We start from the raw sequence: 20,074 nt of genomic DNA on the forward strand, positions 1-20,074 counted from the left end.
AGCCAAGATAGAAAAGTACAGGAAACAGTAATATTACTGCCCCAATAAATCACTTCGCAGAAAACAATTAATTATATTTCACAACTGCGCTCTGTGTTGCGCTAGCTATAACATATTTAATACCTTCTATTTGGGCGAGGGAAATATTATGGTTATATTTGTCAGAAATCGGTTAGAATTTATATTATAACATTTCATAATAAAACTTCTCTGATCTTCAAGATTATATGCAACGGTCTTCTTATTTTCGATATCTTTAAATGAATGTTGTATAACGTATATTATTCAGAACAATTAAAAATATTTGTAAAATGCAAAAATAAAGACATCTTCTCGAACTATTTCTAAGATGCAGAAGTGCAAATATCGAGCATCTTCTCTGTTATGTATAAGGAAGTAATTTTATCCTATAGAAGATCGCTCGACGAGAAGATCAGAGTACGTATAGACAGGTATGAGAAATAATAGGGTAAAAGCAGCCTTGTTAGAAAAGATATCTGATTACAGCTGCTTTATGGCTTCGCTATAATTTCAGCAGATTCCACAATCGTTGGTTAACGGCTCGTTTGGATAACGCCTTTACCGTTTTTTGCCCACAGATACCTTCATACTGATGACTCTCGGCCTACTTAGCCTGGTATGCGGCTGTCTTACCCTGCTGTATCACCCCTATGAATTAATCTTCAAGTGGAAATTGCCCTTCGGCGATGGCGGCGAGACCTTCGAGTTATGGCGAAAACCCGAGGTCGACCTCTACCTCAAGGTTTACCTGTTTAACGTAACAAATCGCGACCAATACCTGAGCGGCGAGGAAAGCAAGCTACGATTCCAAGAAGTTGGGCCCTACGTGTACAAGTAATGAGCATAATAATTTTATGGAATCCTGTTCATAAGAACACCCATAATCGCTGTTTTATATAGCTCGAGTTAAGAACAGATCATGAACCGCGATTCATTCAACCTATGGCCGGTATTCATAGTCGGTTCTTATATTTAAGACCGTCTTAAGTACAATCTTAAGATGTCATTAACCAATCACTGCAGAGCCGTATTAGCATCTTGAGATGCGGTCTTGAAATAAGAATCGACTATGAATACCGGCCTATGTCTCGTTGTTATCATTATAATTTTGTGTTCTGTCATTTATCGAGCATCTGAATCGAACTACGTCACGAATTTGTTTCAAAAACATTCTTGCTCTTTTTAGATATCTAAGCCTTAAATGAAGAATCTAATAGAATAAAAAAAAGGAAATACCTTTGAGTTAAATGGCATTTAAATGACTTATATGACTATTTAAAGAAGTACATTCGATTGCATGTTAAAGAAAGGTAGCTCGAGCCAGAATGGAAAACTCCAACGCAGAGTGGAAATTATATACTCCTGTAGTAAAAGAGAATTTTTTTCGATATCGCAGGAAAGTGAAGGCCGTCAAGAGCGCAGAAGAAATAATTAGTCATCTCGTAAATAATAATTATTAAATTCACACGATCTAGTTTGCGCGGCTATTCCGCGTACACTTATCCTTTCGACGAGACAATCACCGTCGTTCAATTGCACTCGTGTTTTTCATCCCCGGCATTGAAACGAGGTGAATTTGCATAATGTATTGCACTCGCCCGATCGAATGTGATTGTCCTTGGCTGAAATGACTCAAGCTCACACCAATTCATTATCAATCGACAACCTTTCAACTAATTATTCCTTAAACGCACGCTTGTAAAATTAATAGCAGAGTAACAGAAAGAAAAAAGGCATATACATAAAAATAGCAGAATAAAATTGAAAGGAATATAGATAACTAGGAAGAAGTACAAATCTGTAATCTCTTTCGAAAACTTGAATTTTAAAAAATTGACAAAAAAAGCTTTATCCAATATTATATGCCTGAATTAAAAATAATTCGTTAAATAAATTTTGCAGAGAATTATACTCTAATTGTAATTGTAATATAGTTACTATCTAAAAGTAATTTTTATATCTTCCAATAATATCTTTATTCCGATAATATTTAAATAACTCTTTTTTGTATAAATCACAGTAATGTTTTTCTATTATACATAATCACATCGTGTTTAAATATAATCTTATATAATCCCTATCTATATAATTCTATAAATATATCATCTCTATCTATAAATATTATTTTTATCAATGATATTTTCATATAATAAAAATTCAATTGCACAACGACACATTTGGCCTGTGCCGAAAAGTGTATTTTCAAAAATTGTACGCGAGATGCAAAAGAATGTATTTTAATATAATTGCACGGATATGATGACAAATTAATGGCTAACATCATATCATAATTCTCGTTGCAGAGAAACCATCGAGCACGCAAAGGTAGTTTTCAATGACAATGGTACGCTATCGACGGTACCAATGCATCCACTGACATACATTCCGGAAATGAGCAACGGCACGGAAGAGGACCTCGTAATAATGCCGAATATCGCGCTATTCGTAAGTAGTAAAATATTGCTCTTGTAAATCGTAAATAATATGGTGAGAGACCTTACCTTATCGGACGCGTAAACGAGACACGATTAATGTGCACGTTCGTTCTGATAAACGAGCCCGTTCGTGCAAAAATGACTAGTCGCTCACTCTGTGAAACGTGCCGGTCCTGTTAAAAGTGAAAAAATTTTAGAAATATAATACGATAAGATTTTGATTAACGATTACTTTCCATTTCCCTTTCTGTACATTGAATTCAGTTAATTGAAAATTAATTTGTTTATTAATTAAAATTAATGAGGCGTTTGTTAATTAAGATAAATTAATTAAGATATATAAGGCGAGATCTCCAATTTTATAAATATATCAATCGTGTACTAATTCGAGATCTTTTAAATCTTACTTATTCCGTCTAATTACGGCTAATTACAGAACAGACTTTAGAATTAATTTGTACTAATCATAAAGAAAATCGTAGATTGTATCGATTATACTAATCATAAAGAACTGTATCGATCTCAGACAGTGATTGATACACGCTAATTAAAGAATAATTAACTTGCGGACAGAATAACTGATTAAAAGTTAAGCTTTTAAGGCGTGCTCTTAACGTATAAATCGATGAGAAATCGAACGAAATTTTTTTATTACGCGGTTCGAAGAAACATTTAATTATCGAGAATGATACAATTAATCGAGGGACATGCTTTATTATCGTCATTTGCGACACGTTCGACACGTCTGACTTGATATCTAGGATTACCGAAAACTTATCGAGTATTATTCAACATCGCGCATATCGAGACGTGACAATAGCGATAATATGTAACAGAGCTGTAAACTTTGTTCAGATAAATAATATGAATTGTATAAATTCCGTAATGGAAGAAACCCAAACATCTCTGAGACGTATGACTATTAACCAATGACGTATAGCTCGAGTAAAAATAGTATATAATTAAGGAGTAAATGCGTAATAATAAATGCAGAGACTAACAAAAACTATTATATTTTTATCGCACCTACGTACGTTTACATTAACATACTAGTAATATATCAGATTACAATTAATTAATTCCGTTTTTCTTACGGGCATGAAGGATATCGGAATGTGCCTGGTGCACATATATATCTTTTAGATAATCATCAAACAACTTACTATATTCAGACTTTTAATTAATACTGATGATAGAAATTTTTTGTTACTAATGGTATTAGATATCTAATGGATGTCCGTGATATATGTAAATTATAACGTTTAATTATTAATTAATTTAATAGGTTAATGGATATGTATGTTACAAAATCCTTTCTTTTTATATTGCTCACGATTTCAACGATTACTGATCCTTGAACATTTTTTTGATGATAAAGTATTAAATTTTTTAATTAATTAAATATTCTAATATCGCGTGCAATGCAACGTATCGTAATCGTAAGAATCAGTTGACAAACAAAAATATGATGCGTATACGGAAAACAATAACATAAAAAATATTTCGATTGCAACATGAGACGACTTAGTCACCGACTCACTTGCACTAAACGTCTGCAATCTAATCCTAATTGTGAGTTAGTGCTGATCTACGCTGATGCAAGCGAAGTTTATTGGAAACTCGGACTTCTCCGACATTTCTATGGCATTTCATTTATTCGATATGGCACGATCTGGCACGTCGTAAATTTTAACAACAAACCATTAATTACGATCGATTTCGCAAAGACCCTCCGTTTCCCGGCGAGATTCAAGAATCTTTATTATGTGCGTCAGTTTATGAACGACACACATTCCATATCCTTATATAATACTAACGACACCGCCGCGTTTTCTCGGATATGCATATGTTTTTGCGACGATTAATTTATTAATTGGAAAACCAGGTGCTCCCGGCAAACGCGTCCCGCGTTATACCTCATTGTGTCACCAGTAAAACTAAATATAAAACGCGCAATATTAAGCGATCGAGTTTTTACTCATGAATATTTACGCGCGCTCGCAGCTGACTGCTTATTCTCGAGATTATCTTACTGGAGTGCGAGAAAATCCAGTGGACTGTATTATTTTCGTGATATATGTCATATGGTCGTATAATTAATAGAATTGTAACTTGTGACTTAGACACAAGTTAACCCAGATATTACGCAAGTGATAAGAACTCGCGCTGACTCCGATTGCCGACTACTTTACGTAATATTATACCGCGAAACGGCAATTAAATATTCCATATTCTGACGTATTCTTTCAACGCGATGCAAATTTCTCTAGAATATGTTGCCGCGTTACGCCGAAGTTTCCACTCGCGAGATGCAGAAATGCATCTCCTCGAGAAACCGGTCGCGTTTGCCTGGCGCGGTCAAGCAGCCCCGAGAGAATCCAGGAAGACGCATTCGGATGCTACTTAAGAGGTGCACAAGCTAAACGCTCTTTCCATCGTCACCTCGGAGAAATTCGATTACTATTAATGTTTGCACAATGTTTGCGCAAGACTCCCTCCCAATCATGACTTTCAAATTCGACATTAACTTAATTATTTTTTGATTGGTGTCAAATACTGCTATCTGTTTTTTTTTCTTTTTTTATTACATTACATATTTTTATATAATTTCTCGTACAAATCTTCAATTGATTCTTTCAATAATTTAAATGCTTATAATGAGAACAATGGGTGCATTCTTACTGTCAAGTATCGTAGTTTCGACAGTTCTTTCAATAAAAAACTCATTGTTCTCATTGTTAACATTATCGAAAATAATCGCACAATGTGGCGTTCCACATTTCATCGTGTAAATGAATGATACGGCGAATCATGACACCGTTTAATTACATGCAGATATTTAAAGAGAATAAGACGTACGCGGCGGAGCGTCTCATTGTAAAACAATTTCGTATAAAAACTTAAAACTTTCGAGAACCATGTCAACATTTAAAGTATCGAATGGTAAAAAGCAATCTTGAGGGGCACTTATACTTATGCTATAAACAGAAGTTAATCTAAAACAATTAATAGTTGCGTTGTTAACGCAAGTAAATATACTTCCATTCGTACTGGTTTGAACATGCAAATGATGATGCGTAAAACGCAAAATTGACGATGTAACGCGCTTATTAACCTAGTCATACAACTTGTCATATTAATACTATACTTAACGAACAATGAAGAAACGTGCATTATGTCTCAAAATCACATTTATATCCATTAGCTGACTCTATCATGACAAATAATCGCTGTTACTGCCCAATTATGTAAATTCATGCAAAACGATGAGCTTTTCATTACAGGAGTAATGACAATATTTTTAAGATAAAAAACCATACATATGTCATTTTTTCATATCTACCTTTTAAAGCTTGATTGATTAATCTTTTCTTATAAAACCATTATATACCAATATTTAAGAAATTAATTAATTAAACATGTCATATTTTTACAAGCGTAAAATTAATTGATGTTAGAATATAAATAAATTGACAAAATAAATTAATTTTAAATTAAATTATAGAATTATTTATGTGAAATTTCTTTATAGCAATTCACGCAATCACAAATCACGCGCGGCTATTATAAAATAGTTTTCAAGTCAATGCTACAAACGTGACTCGACGATTTGATTAAGAGCTAAATTATTAAATCATAACTATTTACAAAAATCCTAATGCAAAATAGATTGGTACATTACAATGTCCTGTTTGCGTCTTACGTGCTACATAAATCCACCTGTTGTGCCGACACGGTGATTGTTTTAAAAGTTATTGCGTTTACGAAGAAATAGAATCTCAACATTTAATTAAATTCGCTGTTTAATGTGCAAGAGGTGCAGTGAACCGTGTTTCGCGAAGAATCCACTTAAGCAATACATTCCTCGTGGGCACGCAAATTGTAAAGCCGTCAGTTAAGAGTAATAGATACGCCGTAAACACTCTTATCTATTTAAAAGGTCGCACGAGAGAAAGCGTTTCGTTTATATTCAGCTTTTCTATTGCACGCAGTAGCCATTATTTATTGACGTTAATTACTAGTATTACTACCGAGTTATATGGAGTCTCTTGAAAATTCAATGGCATTAAAATTAAGAGAGATGTAATAAAAATGATTTTCTAATTATTACATTTTACATCTCTATTAAAATTTATATTTATCAAACAAATAAATTAAAACATAAAAAAATTCTTCCTCTAAAAATCTGTTCTTAAAAAATCAATTTTTTTTATTTTTTATTTTTTATCTTATTGGACTCATCTTATAGTAAGTTTTCAAAAATTTAATTTTTAACGACAGTACTATAATTTATAATAATGTAGTTTGTTATATTGCCATTGAAACATATATTATCGGAAACATACTGAAAAATTTTACAAGGCACACAAATCAGTATTATTTTTTATTTTTATTTAAACTCTTGCTTATTTTCTACATATAATACAATTTCGAACAGAACAAATTTTCTAGAATTTTGTAAGATGCTAGATAGAAACCGGTTAATTAGATAGAACGAACATTCTAGAATTGTGTAGGATACTCTAGATAGAAACCACGTGTGTCATTGTTTATTACTATCGTAGAGTCTTGTTATCAGTAAAGTCAATGACCCTGACAATCGCGTGGATGAAGAATGTCTGAAGATTGCGAATGCATTTTTCTTTCTTCTGTTGAGAGATATTGATATGTCATACTTAATTTGATAAAGAGCGACATATTATAACGACACACAATAAATGTCAACGGACAACAAATGTCAATAACACGTCGGTGATCCAGCAATTTAATGGATCACATAATTTACACTTCAATAATTAGCTATGAATATATACATCTATTCGTACTTATTTTCATTTTTTTTAAATAATAGTAGTTTTTTAGTAACTTAAGGACGTTCTCCGGTCCTTATACTAGAGAAAATCGATTTTCTTAGGATTTTCTTAAAACTGTGAATATACGTTAATTTAGGTGTGCTTTATGCGTGGTATAAATTTCAGTACCTCTTCCGGTATAAAAAATAAAGATACTGAGCCTCAAAGTTTCAAAAAAAAATTTAAATTTAATTTTTTTTAGTTTTGGCATTTTTTCCTTATAGAACTCGACGAAAGGAGCAACTTTGGTCCTCTTGGCCAACCTCGTATCTCTTACCGTTTGGCCTGGAAAACCTTTTCATTAGTAAAAGTTGAAACTTTGAGGCTCAGTATCTTTATTTTTTATACCGGAAGAGGTACTGAAATTTATACCACGCATAAAGCACACCTAAATTAACGTATATTCACAGTTTCAAGAAAATCCTAAGAAAATCGATTTTCTCTAGTATAAGGACTGGAGAACGTCTTTAAATTTAAAATATAGAATTTTATATTAGTTATTTGAATATATAAATAAACACCCCGTTCTATTGTGTATTAACCGATAATATTGCTTCTAATTATTGCATGAAAATCACTTTTCACTTTGTTAACGGGATGATGAAAATAAGAATCAAATGATGAATGGAGTTAACAACTTGATCTTCTTACGTCAGTGCGTAACACGCGAGCGATAAGTACGCAAAGTTTAATGCAATTATATAATCTCAATGTCGGCTTATAATGAAATCAATTATTTTAATTAAGCAAATAATAGCGTGTTTTTGCCAGGTCCATTATACGTGCTATTATCTCTTATTTTTCTGTCTATTGTTACAGAGCATCACGAATGTGATGAAAGACGCCTCATACATATCCAGATGGGGCCTCAACACGCTGATCCGTCGGACGGATACTCAACCCCTGGTTCAAATGACCGCACATGAATTTATGTTCGGCTACCAATCGACTCTCGTTACCCTTGGCAATAGTGTAATGCCCACCTGGATCAAGTTCGATAAATTGGGATTAATCGATAGGGTAAGGAATAAGCATCAGCGACTTCTAAAGTACATTAGATATAGTAATGATCGCAATTATATATAAGCGATTTTATTTGTAATAATATATTTTTTTTTCTAAGCTAACCAACGTAGCTTTTTTTAAGATAGCCATAAAGATTTTTAATTATTTGCATTCTTTACCGTAAATGTATAAAACTCGATTAAATTTAGAGCTCATCCATTTGCAACTATCGAATAAAAACATTTCAAATTCTATATATTAATATGTATTTAACGCAGACATTTTTCTAATGTTCTGATAATGTACATTTTGTCTAGGATGCAGAAGCCTCACGATATAATACAAATCTTGCATTCGCTACGCTTCACAGATGTACGATTTCGAAGGTGATTACGAGACGATTTACACGGGAGAGACCGATGTCCGAATGACAGGCTTGATCGATACGTATAATGGGAACGTGAACCTGCCGCAGTGGACTGGTAAATGCGCGAATGTGCAAGGTGCGAGCGACGGTGTTAAGTTCCCGAGCTACATCGAGCCTAACGACACGATCCTCTTCTTTCGCAAGAGCCTCTGCCGAAGCGAACGAATGGTAAGTTTGATCATTTGCAATCATCACGACGAAATGGTTAAACAGTTCGGTCAAGAACCTTCTGCCGACTCATGCGATTTGTATGTAACGTTCTTTCTTCTATTATTAACTTTCTTCCCTTATACAGAATGCTCGTAAATTATTCTTATGCAATTCTTATTGACAGATCTACCTGTCGAGTAACTCGGCAAGCTTTCCTGGGAAGAATTCTCCTTTTGTACCTTTTCTTCTTTTTACATCTTAACATTGAGAAGTCAACTTCAGAGCTGATCGTTAAATTAAAAATCTGTAAAGTAAACTTGAACGCAATTGAAATAAAATCTTTTATTATCAAACGTTTATGTAGAAGCTATTAAAATATCTATCTCAATATCTTCGTTATTCAAAAACTGGATTTATTTGTATTATTATATAAATTTTGCATTAACAATTTTTAAATATGCGTAATTAATAAACAAAATATTGGAAATACGTGTTATTACAATAATGAAATATTAATAATGTTAGTGCTAGTATATAATTTGGAAAAATGTAGAAATTAAAAAATTCTTCTCTAATAAGAGAGAATATCCCTTTATAATAATATTTCTTCCAAAGGTACGAGTCGGAGAAAAGGTGATTCAGGGCCTGGACACGTACCAATTCACGTTCATGGAGAACGAATTGGATAACGGCGCAGTGAACCCAGAAAACAAATGCTTCTGTCGTGAAGGAGTCTGTCTGAAGCCTGGCTTAATCGATGTGACCGATTGCTATTACGGTAAGATATCTAGACATCAGTATGCAAATTTAATTTCAGTCAAATTTAAGTCAAACACTTTCGATGAATAAATCATTACATTTAATGCGTATTTAATTGTTCAGTACATATTGTTATCAATATTCATATATTCGGCTCTTACGTAACTTGCTGAGTGTCTTAAGTCATCTTGCCGAGTGTTTTTTATAAGAGATAAACTTGGAAGAAAAAGGAATTTCGATATGCATCACAAAATCGATGATTATCGCGTCGCATGCTATTTATGGTCACGGCCATCCGACTTGTCTCCGAAGTGGTATTGCAAGATTCCGATTGCTTTGGTCATGTTGCAATAAAAATCAACGGTTCCAATTCGAGACGCGAATGAAGGACAAAAAGGAAAAAAAAGCAGTCGTATACCTAAACGATACGTTTGGCAATTAGAGATAATTTACGTTTGGAATCATTTCTTCGACAAACATCAGATCCAGCAGACTCGTCTTTGAAATTAATGCGACGCGATAATTTCCACCTTAATCATGTACCTGTGTCGATAAAACACAACAAGAATCTCACAGCGTGATATAATAATAAACTTATGTCATGTTGATTACGTCATAAAAAAAAGAAGCTAATTTCCACTGAGTAATGCGAGCGACGCAACATCTTAAGGGAATTCGCATCTCGTGTTGTGATCCGATAATTTCAATCGGATACCTAGATTTTCGTGTTCAAACTAGACCTGTCAAATGAAACAAAATCGCGTTGACGTATATTATAAGATTTCCTCGACTTTTATACAGGATTTCCGATCGCCCTGTCGTACCCGCACTTTTACAAGAGCGACCCGTCGCTGCTGGAAGCGGTCGACGGATTAAACCCCACGAAGGAGTTGCACGAATCCTACTTCTTCATCCAGCCGAAGTCCGGGATACCCATGGATCTGGCATCCCGATTCCAAATTAACATGGCTCTACAGAATATCGAACACATGGCTCGAGTGGAGAAGTTCTCCGAGTTGACGCTTCCGTTGCTATGGTTCGAAATTGTAAGTGCAAATATCGAAGTAATCAAGACAGAATTTAGTTAGTAATGTTCCTTTAAAATTGTCTTCTAAAGAATCAGTCGAAAAGGAGTGATTTTTCGTTACTTCCACATAATTACGTATATTGATTCGCAATATTAGCGATATATTCTTCTTCATTTTATACTCGATCGTATAAAATTGCATCGAACGATGTGAGACAATAAAAGATATTCTTTGTTTCTCAGGGAATGTACAAGCTGCCGAAAAGCATGAACATCCGTTTTTGGTTTTACCTGAATGTCATGCCAGTCATGGAGGAAATAATAATGTATGTGCTGTTCCTTTCCGGATCAATGTTGCTCGTCTGGAGCGTCATGAGGATACTGTTTTACCAAACGAAGAAATCGTCGTCGGAATGGCTAGAAATGGAAAGGCAGCGACGAAAGGCGCAGACCAACAAGCAAACCGACCATCAGAAGGCGAAAGATATGGAGGTGTACAGCTCGCTTTTGACTTCCGCCGATCCGAATCTGACGTTAATAATGGCGTAATTATACATCAATACATCGATCGAGCTTTAATGAGAACGGGCAGGACATTATTTCTTCAATAGCTTTCTGGCCACTATTCTTATTAGTTTGCGAAACAGTGCAAATACAGTAAAGTAAATTATTTTGCTATCTATATATACTGTCATTCTTACTGTATACCGGATATCCGAATTACACTATCGTTAAAGTGTTAATGTTACGATATCCGGAATCACATCATTCGATTTAATCAATTTCGATTAGATCAATTCACGAACGCTTCCATTTTTATACTTTTGATATAACTGGTGTTGTTAATAATTAATGAAAATAACACCCGATATTTTCCCCCGATAACTTTTCAGTACTTCATATTTTCCATAATCATCGTTAACAATTTTTATTGCACAAAGTTGTTTCTTAATTTATAGGATAAACTTAATACAGAGATATGCAAGTTTTAATAGCAATGTTTATCTACGTTCTAGTATTGAGCAAAGCTATTTTTTTCCTCATAACGTAGCTCGTTATATATAATGAGATTTCTCATATGCCAAATTATATAAATATCAACTGCTCGCATCACTGTAATGTTTTACTAGAAATTTAAAAAAAATTAAATTTCTCTTTAAAAAAGGTTTTTAAACTTTTTATAAAAAATTCTTACAAAATTGTGTCTTGCACTGAATTTATACTTTTAATGAGGGAAGGATTGATATATATTGTTTTTTTTTTTATCAAAAGACATTTAGCTTCATCGATTTGATATCCTAAGATTCATGTATTACATATTTCTTAAAGAAACAATTTAATACCGAAGCAATTTGAACAGTTATTACGTTAGAATTATGCACAAAGACAACTGAGAATAGTAAAAGACATTATTTACGCGCAATAAATGCATAAAAAGTCACAAAAAAGTAGAATCAAAAAAGAAAAAATAAGAAGAGATATATAACGTTGCTATTACAGTGAAGCTATTTCATCACTATCTATTCCAATCTCATAGTCGGAATCATTTTAACCACACAATCGAAATGACGCATCTGTTCTTTTTCATTCCACTTCTATCCTTTTTCTCTCTCAGAAATTACATCAATTAAAATGCATTAAGTTTTCTAAATAAAATTAATGAGATTTCATTAAAAAATTAGAAAAAGAAGCTGTAATCTGCATAAACTTCATCTGAAGAAATTTTTGTAACTCTTTGATGAGGATTATGTAATGAAGATATTTCATATATTCATGTTAAATATACCAATAGTGCTTCATTACTGCTAAGTAAACTTCAATTGCTGTACATCAAATAACATGGCATGCTAATAATCATGTCTGTAATTTCGTTTTGCTCTCTTATTTTGGAACAGTATTTTTAAAAAATATAACATAGCGGACTTCTATAATATAGATATAACACAGAATACTGCATCAACATATACATAAGAATACATTCGTCGCCAAGCTCAAATCTGAACAGTTAACGGATATTAAATCGACGATTGCTCAATTTTTATATAACGTATAATATTTAGAAATAGAAATAATTTAATAACAACACAACAAAACAAAGAAAATCGCATTTAAAAAGTCATCGTAAATTTAACTATTCTAATATTCCTCAGATGGAAATGAATAAGATTAATCATCGATCATTTTTTAAACGCGTATACGTATTGTACTTGAACATCCATAAAGTAAATATCTATAAATTAGTCTATATTTAATATTACCACTTGGAATCATTTAACTTCTTTAATTTATTTAATTTTGATATTTTGCATTTTCTTTTCTTTTATTTTAGAAAGAAAGTCGCATTTGCTGGAAACTTGCCATTTATTAAATAATAGTCGGTAAAATTCCGAAATTCCATAGAGAGATATTCCAAGTAGTAGTATTAAGCGAATTACTCTGTATAATCCAGAGATCTCAGATACGTGTCACATGGGTCACTTGTTACTTTCCTCTTCACATAGACAGCGATCCAATTGTTATAACACGAACTCGTGACAAAAATGTGGAGAGAACCCCAAGCCGACTTGGATATCATTCAGCAAATTATTCAATTTTTAATTTTCATTATTCCTTTTCAAATCAATTATCTTATTAGAGCTAATAGTTTTGACCGGCCAACATGCTGTACAAAATTTTTAATTCATCACCTAAAATTAAAATAGCTTTTATTTATTTCCGTAATATGACATAATGAGTTAGTGACCCTATATACGTGGTACTATATGTAGCAATATACTTATAATCCGCATTGCAGATTTCTTTACCTCATTGTAAATATGTAAATAATTAGTGAATCATTAAATGTGTAATGTGCACTGAAATGTTATACTTACTGAGAACTTCATACGTGTCTTTAATACTAAAAACAAATTGTAAAAAAAAATTAATAGAGATAAGATCATTTATCTTTATCGCTTGTAAAAAGAAACCGAACTTTTTATACGTTTCTTATACGAATTAAGGAAATTAAGCACAATAGGGGAGTAGCAAAAGTTTAGTATATATAGATCATAAATAAATATATAAGTACACGAACGATAGTTCTCTGCGAGAAATATTTTTCTCTGACATATCTTGCCTTATTTATTACAAATATTGAAGATATAAATTTAATATTAAGTGTGTTAAGTATATGCTCGCAATTACATGTTTAATATAATACTTAGAAATAAGAATAGGTTTCGTAATAACTTGCGGGTAGGATATTACGTAAATTTTAGAAAGCGTATTTTTTACATTTATAACGTGTGATGATGTTATGAATTTCCTAAAAAAAATATCCATCAAATGTGTGATAACCAAGCTAATGAAATATACATATTGATATTATACAAAATTTATTTCTGTTTTGATATCTTTTACATTTTATGAGAAAAAGTTTTAATTACAACAAATCATATATGGTTCAACAAAAAATCTCAAGGAAATTATTTCTGTGTAACTCTATGGACAGGTAGTATATTAGCCATATGTAATAAAAAAATATTTAATAAATACAATACCAGAATTTGCAGATACATATGAGAAATTTATTCATAATTAAATGCATTGATTATAAACAGCATCATTCTCCTGTCACTTCCACAAAAGGCAGAAGCATGTTAAACATGAAATAAACACTCTTTTAAGATTGACTCATGAAACTTACAACAAAGTCGTGTATTCCTTCTTTATCTGAAATCAAATATCATTTATCAATTGCGACAAAAGTTCTAAAACTTAAATACATTCTATAAAATCATATTATAAATTTTTAAGCTATCGTACCAAATATTTTCTTTTGCAGCATATCATAATGCATTTCTCTGCAAGTTTTTGAAAACGTCGCCCTATCCGGAAGACGTTTTGATGGGTAGTATTTCATTAGATACGACTTTAAAATTTCTGCTGTTTTAAATTGTGTAGCTTTATCTGCAAGTACTTTTGCTCTGTTACTATTGCTATTCGTGTGATGTTTTGAACGAGATGTGTGTGCGATTTCTTCCTTTTTCTTTAATTCTACATTAGCTTTTATTTTAAGATACTTTTCTGTGTTATTTTTTGTCGTTCTCGATGAATCATTATTTACAGCATTAATATTAATGTTTGTATCTGTGCTCTTTCTAGTCGTTTTCGTGTCAATTTTGTCACCTAAAATTTTTTTATCAATATTTTTATCGGTTACATTATCATTAGTTTTATCGATGTATTCGTTATGTACAATTCTTTTTTTCTTAGCAGATTTTATGTCATCCTCGTGACATTCAATAGATTCATAGCCTCTTTTATTTTTACTTCCATCTTTACTTTTATTTTCAGTTTTAATAGAATCAACAATATTGTCCACTTTTAATTCTGTTTCAAAAGAAATATCTCTCCTTTCATCAATAGTCTTCTTCGATGATGATGACGCTGATGCTAAAATCTGCTCATAAACTGTTTTACCTGCTCTCTTTACATTCTTATCTGCTTTACTTCTGCGAACTTTTGATTTAGAGAAACTTGTATTGGATTTAATCACATTGCTCTCGTGAATTTCTCGCGCACAAACAAAACCACTTGATATTTCCATCTGTGGTTTATCATTTTCGTGTGTATATTTTTGTGCAGTATTACTAACAGATAATTCTTTAAATTGAGCATTTTTATCCTTGTCTAACGTAGATACTCGTAATCTTTCTTCATTTATAATCTCTGATGCAGTTTTGAAAGCGAAAGGGAAAGTATCTTTACGACTGTTTGACAGACAAGCATTTCCGGTAAATCCTGTTTCGACTGTATCTATTATTTGTTCATTATTGGACATATCGATACTGTCAGAATTAAATTCGGTATTATGAAATTCAGTCTCATTATAGTCACGTATCGCTTCGTACATAGTATTACTATTAGTACATTTTCGTATTGACGAAATCTGTATGAATGAAGCAAATAAAATAAAGAATATTCATATTTAAAATAATAATAATAATAATAAATGTATCATCAGTTTCATAGTTCCATATACAAGAAAATTTGATTCTAAAATAATTGATATGTTTATTCAAGTCGTTTAATTCTTTTAGTATGAAGAGTTTATAAAAGATATAGCATTTATATAAAGATATCTATAGAAAATATTACATACCAATTTAGATATATCAAATTTGTATTTATTTGGTACTTTCGAATTAGAAAATATTTTGTATTCTATACTATTAGCTACATCGTGCATATTTTCCTCTTGCAATTGTTTGTCAATTTCCGTATGCAAATTTTCATAATTTTCAAGTAACGCTGTTTTTAATTCATTGTAAAAGTGTTCGCGTATCTTAAAATAATGAAAAAATAATGAGAATTGTGTAAAGATATTGGTAATATTTTATACAAAAAGCTAATGCGTAATGTCTTACTTGAACAGTTAAACCCTTAATTTTTTTATCTGTACTATTGGCTGCACGAACATGCGCTACTTTCGCATCCTTCATATTCTGTCGCCTTACCTATAAGAAATGAATAAAAAGATAGAAACAACGGTGTACAAAAAAAAATTTGCTCACAAACTCACTTCATTCTCCTTAGATTTACCACGTCGGAGTGCAAACTGCTCCATAATAAGTTCTCTTCTCTCTCGCTTTTCAGCCACTATTATTTTCTCCCTTGATTCTTCTGACTCATTGAATGCATCCCTATTATTATTATACAATTACGAACACTTGTGAGCACCATTGCATAATGCAAAAATATATTTGTTGCAAATATAAAATTGTTTGAGTAATTATTTACATACATTTCATCATCATCACTGTAGCCCATTTGCATCACACTGCCCATATTATTTCGGGGTTTTTTAGATCTAGTCTGACACATTTCAAATTGAGCAATCCTCGCTTGTACTTCGTCCTTATTTTTACAAACATCGCATCTATTTTTGCAAGGCGGTGGAGAATCCCCGAAATATTTAGAGAATACCGCATGTCGACATCTATATAATAGCATACAATATATCTATTCAGTATATCAGTATATATAAAATGCCAAGTGATTCTTGAAGTATCTCAAGTCCTACTGTTTCACTTCTAATATATTCATCTTTTTTACTTAAAAAATGTAGAAACGCAATATTAAAAGTTTCTAAATGAGTATATTTTCCCATTCTTATTTATTATAATTTAATTCTTGAGAAAGAATAAAGATCGTACTTTGCCTCTAAACAATACGCAACGCTTTTCTCAAAATTTTGCCATTTAAGTTTTACAAGTTCCGTGTTCTTATGGGAGATTTCCTCTTTGATAAGGAACGAAATAGGCCCATATTCTTCGTTACTAAAATAAATGCGGCAGAATGCAGGATTGCCATCTCTGCCAGCCCTTCCTGATTCTTGATAATACGCTGCAATATTCTGAGGTACCGTCCAATGAACCACAAACCTATACATATTCATATAATAAGCATATTTTTTTTCTTAGCATGCAATATTGCTTTTCGGAAATGTCGAAGCTACCTAACAGATCCCTTGTCAACACCCATCCCGAAACTACACGTTGCCGCGATGACAGGTACTTCACCTCTCGTCCACTTATTTTGTACCTCATTACGTTCCTGAGCTTTTAAGCCTATTCAAATGTTAAAATAAAATAGTATCATCTTTTTGCAAGTTTGTTTAAATTAAAGCGTGCTATACAAATCACATACTTCCATGATACGCAAGCGTAGTAATACCCGCAAGAGTCAATTTATGCGCAACAGTTTCAGTTGCTTCCTTCTTTCTACAATAAATGATACCACAATTTCTTTTGTGCTAAAAATACGAAGGATCCATTATTCTGTACAATTCATAGAATACCACGGGTGAAGAATTTAACTCACCATAGGAATAGAAATATCTGAGGGGCCAAGGGCGTCCAAGATAAAATTTCTTAGATGTACAAATGGTTTGTCTAACATTTCTTGAAACCACACGTCGTAATATAAATTAGGACGAAATACCGGTTGAGAAAATATCGCTGCATCTTTCATGTGCAAGCTTTGGATAATATCGTCCTTTACCTACAACAATATTCAACATGTTAGAATAATATAGTAATAATCAAAATTGTAAATATTCATATTTTCTTAGAGTTTTACCTGTTTCGCAGCAGTCGCTGTTAATGCAACGATAGGTATCTTGGGACACAATTTTTTAAACGTTCCCAACTGTCTATAAGTTGGTCTAAAATCATGACCCCATTCACTCAAACAATGAGCTTCGTCGATAACAAAATAAGAAAGCGTTTTTTTCTTCTGCATTTGAGTTATGGTTTCCTGTAAATTAAATAGAAATTATATCGTGATGAAAAATATTAAAGTATCCAAATCAAAATCTTAATATATCTTTTGAAATAATTTATGATTATTCCTTAATTACCATGCGTACAGACACAATAGATATAAAGCAATAAAAAGTAAATAAAGTTATTTCTTTCAATTAACAAAAGAATACCTGAAAATGATGTTGCGCTCCCATTTCAGGAGTGACGTACAATAATCTTATCTTCGGTGCATCCGACAGTATATCTTTCATAATGGAATTCCTCTCTTTGCTGGAAGTAGTGGAGTTCAAGGAGCAGGCATTTATTTTCTTGCTCACCAAAAAGTCTACTTGATTCTGCAGAAATTAAATCAATATTCAAGTATTGAATCAGTGTTAAAATTTCTCTTTCCCTACTTCCAGGTTTTTTTATACAAAAGAAATATATGCTGAAAAGATACGGACTAATCTTATATGGACAATGTACGAAGAGTACCTTCATCAGAGCCAGGAGCGGCGAGAAGACAATTGCAACTTTCTGTTCCTTCATTATCGCTGGTAATTGAAAACAGAGAGACTTCCCAGAACCCGTGGGCATGCACACAAATATATCTTGCTTTCCTAGAATCGTCAACGTTTCGTGGTTTATCATTCAGCTTTTATGAAATACTCGCTCATGAATAAAAAAAAAGATAGGGAAAAAATTGCTTATATTTTCTCAGAAATTTTGTAAGAGACTTATGAAATAATAAATATGAAAATATATAAAATTTCTCAGATACTTTTAGAAACAATTGGATAAGGATTTTCAGAATATTTCAGTATTAATACGTATGGAAATTTCTACGTATGATAAATTGCACAGATTTTCTCATATTTATTCAGATTTCTATAAAGATGTGTAGGCAGGAAAAATCTGAAATATTTTATTAATATTTTGTCTGAGTTCTTCTGAAAACATTCCAATTTGCATTTAAAAAAACCTGAAGAATTCTGAGCATTCTGAGAAAGTCTAACAATTTTTATAAAAATGTTAAGTCCATTTTCTATTGCTAAAATGGCTGCACTAATTCAGAGTTTATCCTCTTCCTTCCAATGTGGGGTAAAGAAGATAAACTCTGAACTAGTGTGCAGCCAGTTCAACATTAGAAAACAAACCCTTTTTACTCCACATTGGAAGGAAAAAGACCAACTTTAAACTAGTGCAGCCAGTTCAGCAATAGAAAACAGACCATTGGATTAATGATATGAAAAATTCTAAGACATTTGTCTATCAGGAAAAGGAAAAGCTGCACGGGGGGGGGGGGGAGGTATTGCGGCTACTGAGAGCGATAATCCGAAAAAGGATGAACATTTAACTAAAAAAAAAAAAAAAACCTTTGTAAACGGCAGTAGTGGCCTGCTTCTGAATGTCATTTTTGAATTCGTCGTAGCCGAACTTGGACTTCAAGACGCTCCGCAGCATTTTCACTCGTCGCTGGTCGCTGGCGATTCGGCCGGTTTTAAAAACGCGAACGGCAAGCAGACCTTGCGATATCGTACACCTGCTGTTTTCGCGTCTTCTCCGGCCGGTTTGCGTATTCGACAAGCACGAATATGTTCGTCGAGAACACGCGCCACATGACACACATCGAGTGGCACTCGAGATCAGATTAGGTTAGCCTGAGTTATGTTAGGTTAGATTACGTTGAGTTGAGCCAGAGAGAAGCCATCTTGGTCTTTTTCGTGGGACCGTCGCGTCGGAAGCCCCTGTAAACTACCGCCAGTACAGCCATTTTCGGAATTGGTACATACTACGTAGCCACATTCATTTTCCGACACTGCCGATAAAACATCATTTTGGTGCGTGTCCGTGCTTAAATTTTAACTAAAATTTTATCCGATAGAAACAGCTGGTCAAGCTATAGAGGCCCTCCACCACCCCCGCCGATTCCGATCGGCGGTCCTCTTTTCTTTAGAATCCGTTTTTTACATTTTTATGATTTATTTTATTTTATTTATAATTTATTTTACAATATGTACAACATTATAAAAGAGTTACATTACAAAGTTGAAAATATAATATACAACATACCCGTATCCCTACCTACCTACCCCTGTCTCTATACT

The 20,074-nt window shown here is 32.7% G+C and overlaps 2 protein-coding genes across 4 annotated transcripts in view; one reads left to right on the forward strand and one right to left on the reverse strand.

Annotated features, from left to right (window-relative positions):
* Positions 1 to 14,234, forward strand: part of LOC139774322 (scavenger receptor class B member 1) — a 38,038-nt gene extending 23,804 nt beyond the window's left edge. For both annotated transcript variants that reach the window (XM_071709526.1, XM_071709525.1), the window contains 7 exons: positions 600 to 855; positions 2,325 to 2,466; positions 8,129 to 8,329; positions 8,685 to 8,909; positions 9,507 to 9,669; positions 10,452 to 10,696; positions 10,921 to 14,234. In XM_071709526.1, the coding sequence (XP_071565627.1) occupies positions 600 to 855; positions 2,325 to 2,466; positions 8,129 to 8,329; positions 8,685 to 8,909; positions 9,507 to 9,669; positions 10,452 to 10,696; positions 10,921 to 11,226 (1,538 nt within the window). In that variant the 3' untranslated portion in view covers positions 11,227 to 14,234. The remainder of the gene's footprint in view (positions 1 to 599; positions 856 to 2,324; positions 2,467 to 8,128; positions 8,330 to 8,684; positions 8,910 to 9,506; positions 9,670 to 10,451; positions 10,697 to 10,920) is intronic.
* Positions 14,038 to 19,757, reverse strand: LOC139774321 (ATP-dependent DNA helicase Q5). Of its 2 annotated transcripts, XM_071709523.1 has the most exons (14): positions 19,343 to 19,757; positions 18,462 to 18,586; positions 18,158 to 18,322; positions 17,803 to 17,979; positions 17,545 to 17,724; positions 17,371 to 17,476; positions 17,180 to 17,291; positions 16,878 to 17,105; positions 16,466 to 16,660; positions 16,244 to 16,364; positions 16,089 to 16,178; positions 15,824 to 16,006; positions 14,485 to 15,610; positions 14,038 to 14,391 (listed from the first exon to the last, which is right to left on the reverse strand). In XM_071709523.1, the coding sequence occupies exons 1-14, from the start codon at positions 19,428 to 19,430 to the stop codon at positions 14,342 to 14,344; spliced, it is 2,946 nt and encodes a 981-aa protein (XP_071565624.1). In that variant the 5' UTR covers positions 19,431 to 19,757; the 3' UTR covers positions 14,038 to 14,341. The 2 variants fall into 2 exon arrangements, with proteins under 2 accessions (XP_071565624.1, XP_071565625.1); XM_071709524.1 differs by lacking the exon at positions 15,824 to 16,006 and having other exon boundaries at positions 19,343 to 19,756.
* Positions 19,758 to 20,074: the final 317 nt, after the last annotated feature.

Source organism: Temnothorax nylanderi, unplaced genomic scaffold (assembly GCF_030848795.1).
Source record: "Temnothorax nylanderi isolate EJ_2023f unplaced genomic scaffold, tnyl_v1.0 TNYL_tig0078_pilon, whole genome shotgun sequence".
Classification (NCBI taxonomy): Eukaryota; Metazoa; Arthropoda; class Insecta; order Hymenoptera; family Formicidae; genus Temnothorax; species Temnothorax nylanderi.

What these genes read in the sequence shown, in the direction of transcription:
- LOC139774321 (XM_071709523.1), bottom strand. Translation starts at nt 19,430, where the DNA reads ATGCTGCGGAGCGTCTTGAAGTCCAAGTTCGGCTACGACGAATTCAAA. An exon ending in CAGATATTTCTATTCCTATG is followed by an intron (nt 17,477 to 17,544) that starts GTGAGTTAAATT and finishes TCGTATTTTTAG; the next exon opens with CACAAAAGAAATTGTGGTAT. An exon ending in GTAAATCTAAGGAGAATGAA is followed by an intron (nt 16,179 to 16,243) that starts GTGAGTTTGTGA and finishes CATTTCTTATAG; the next exon opens with GTAAGGCGACAGAATATGAA.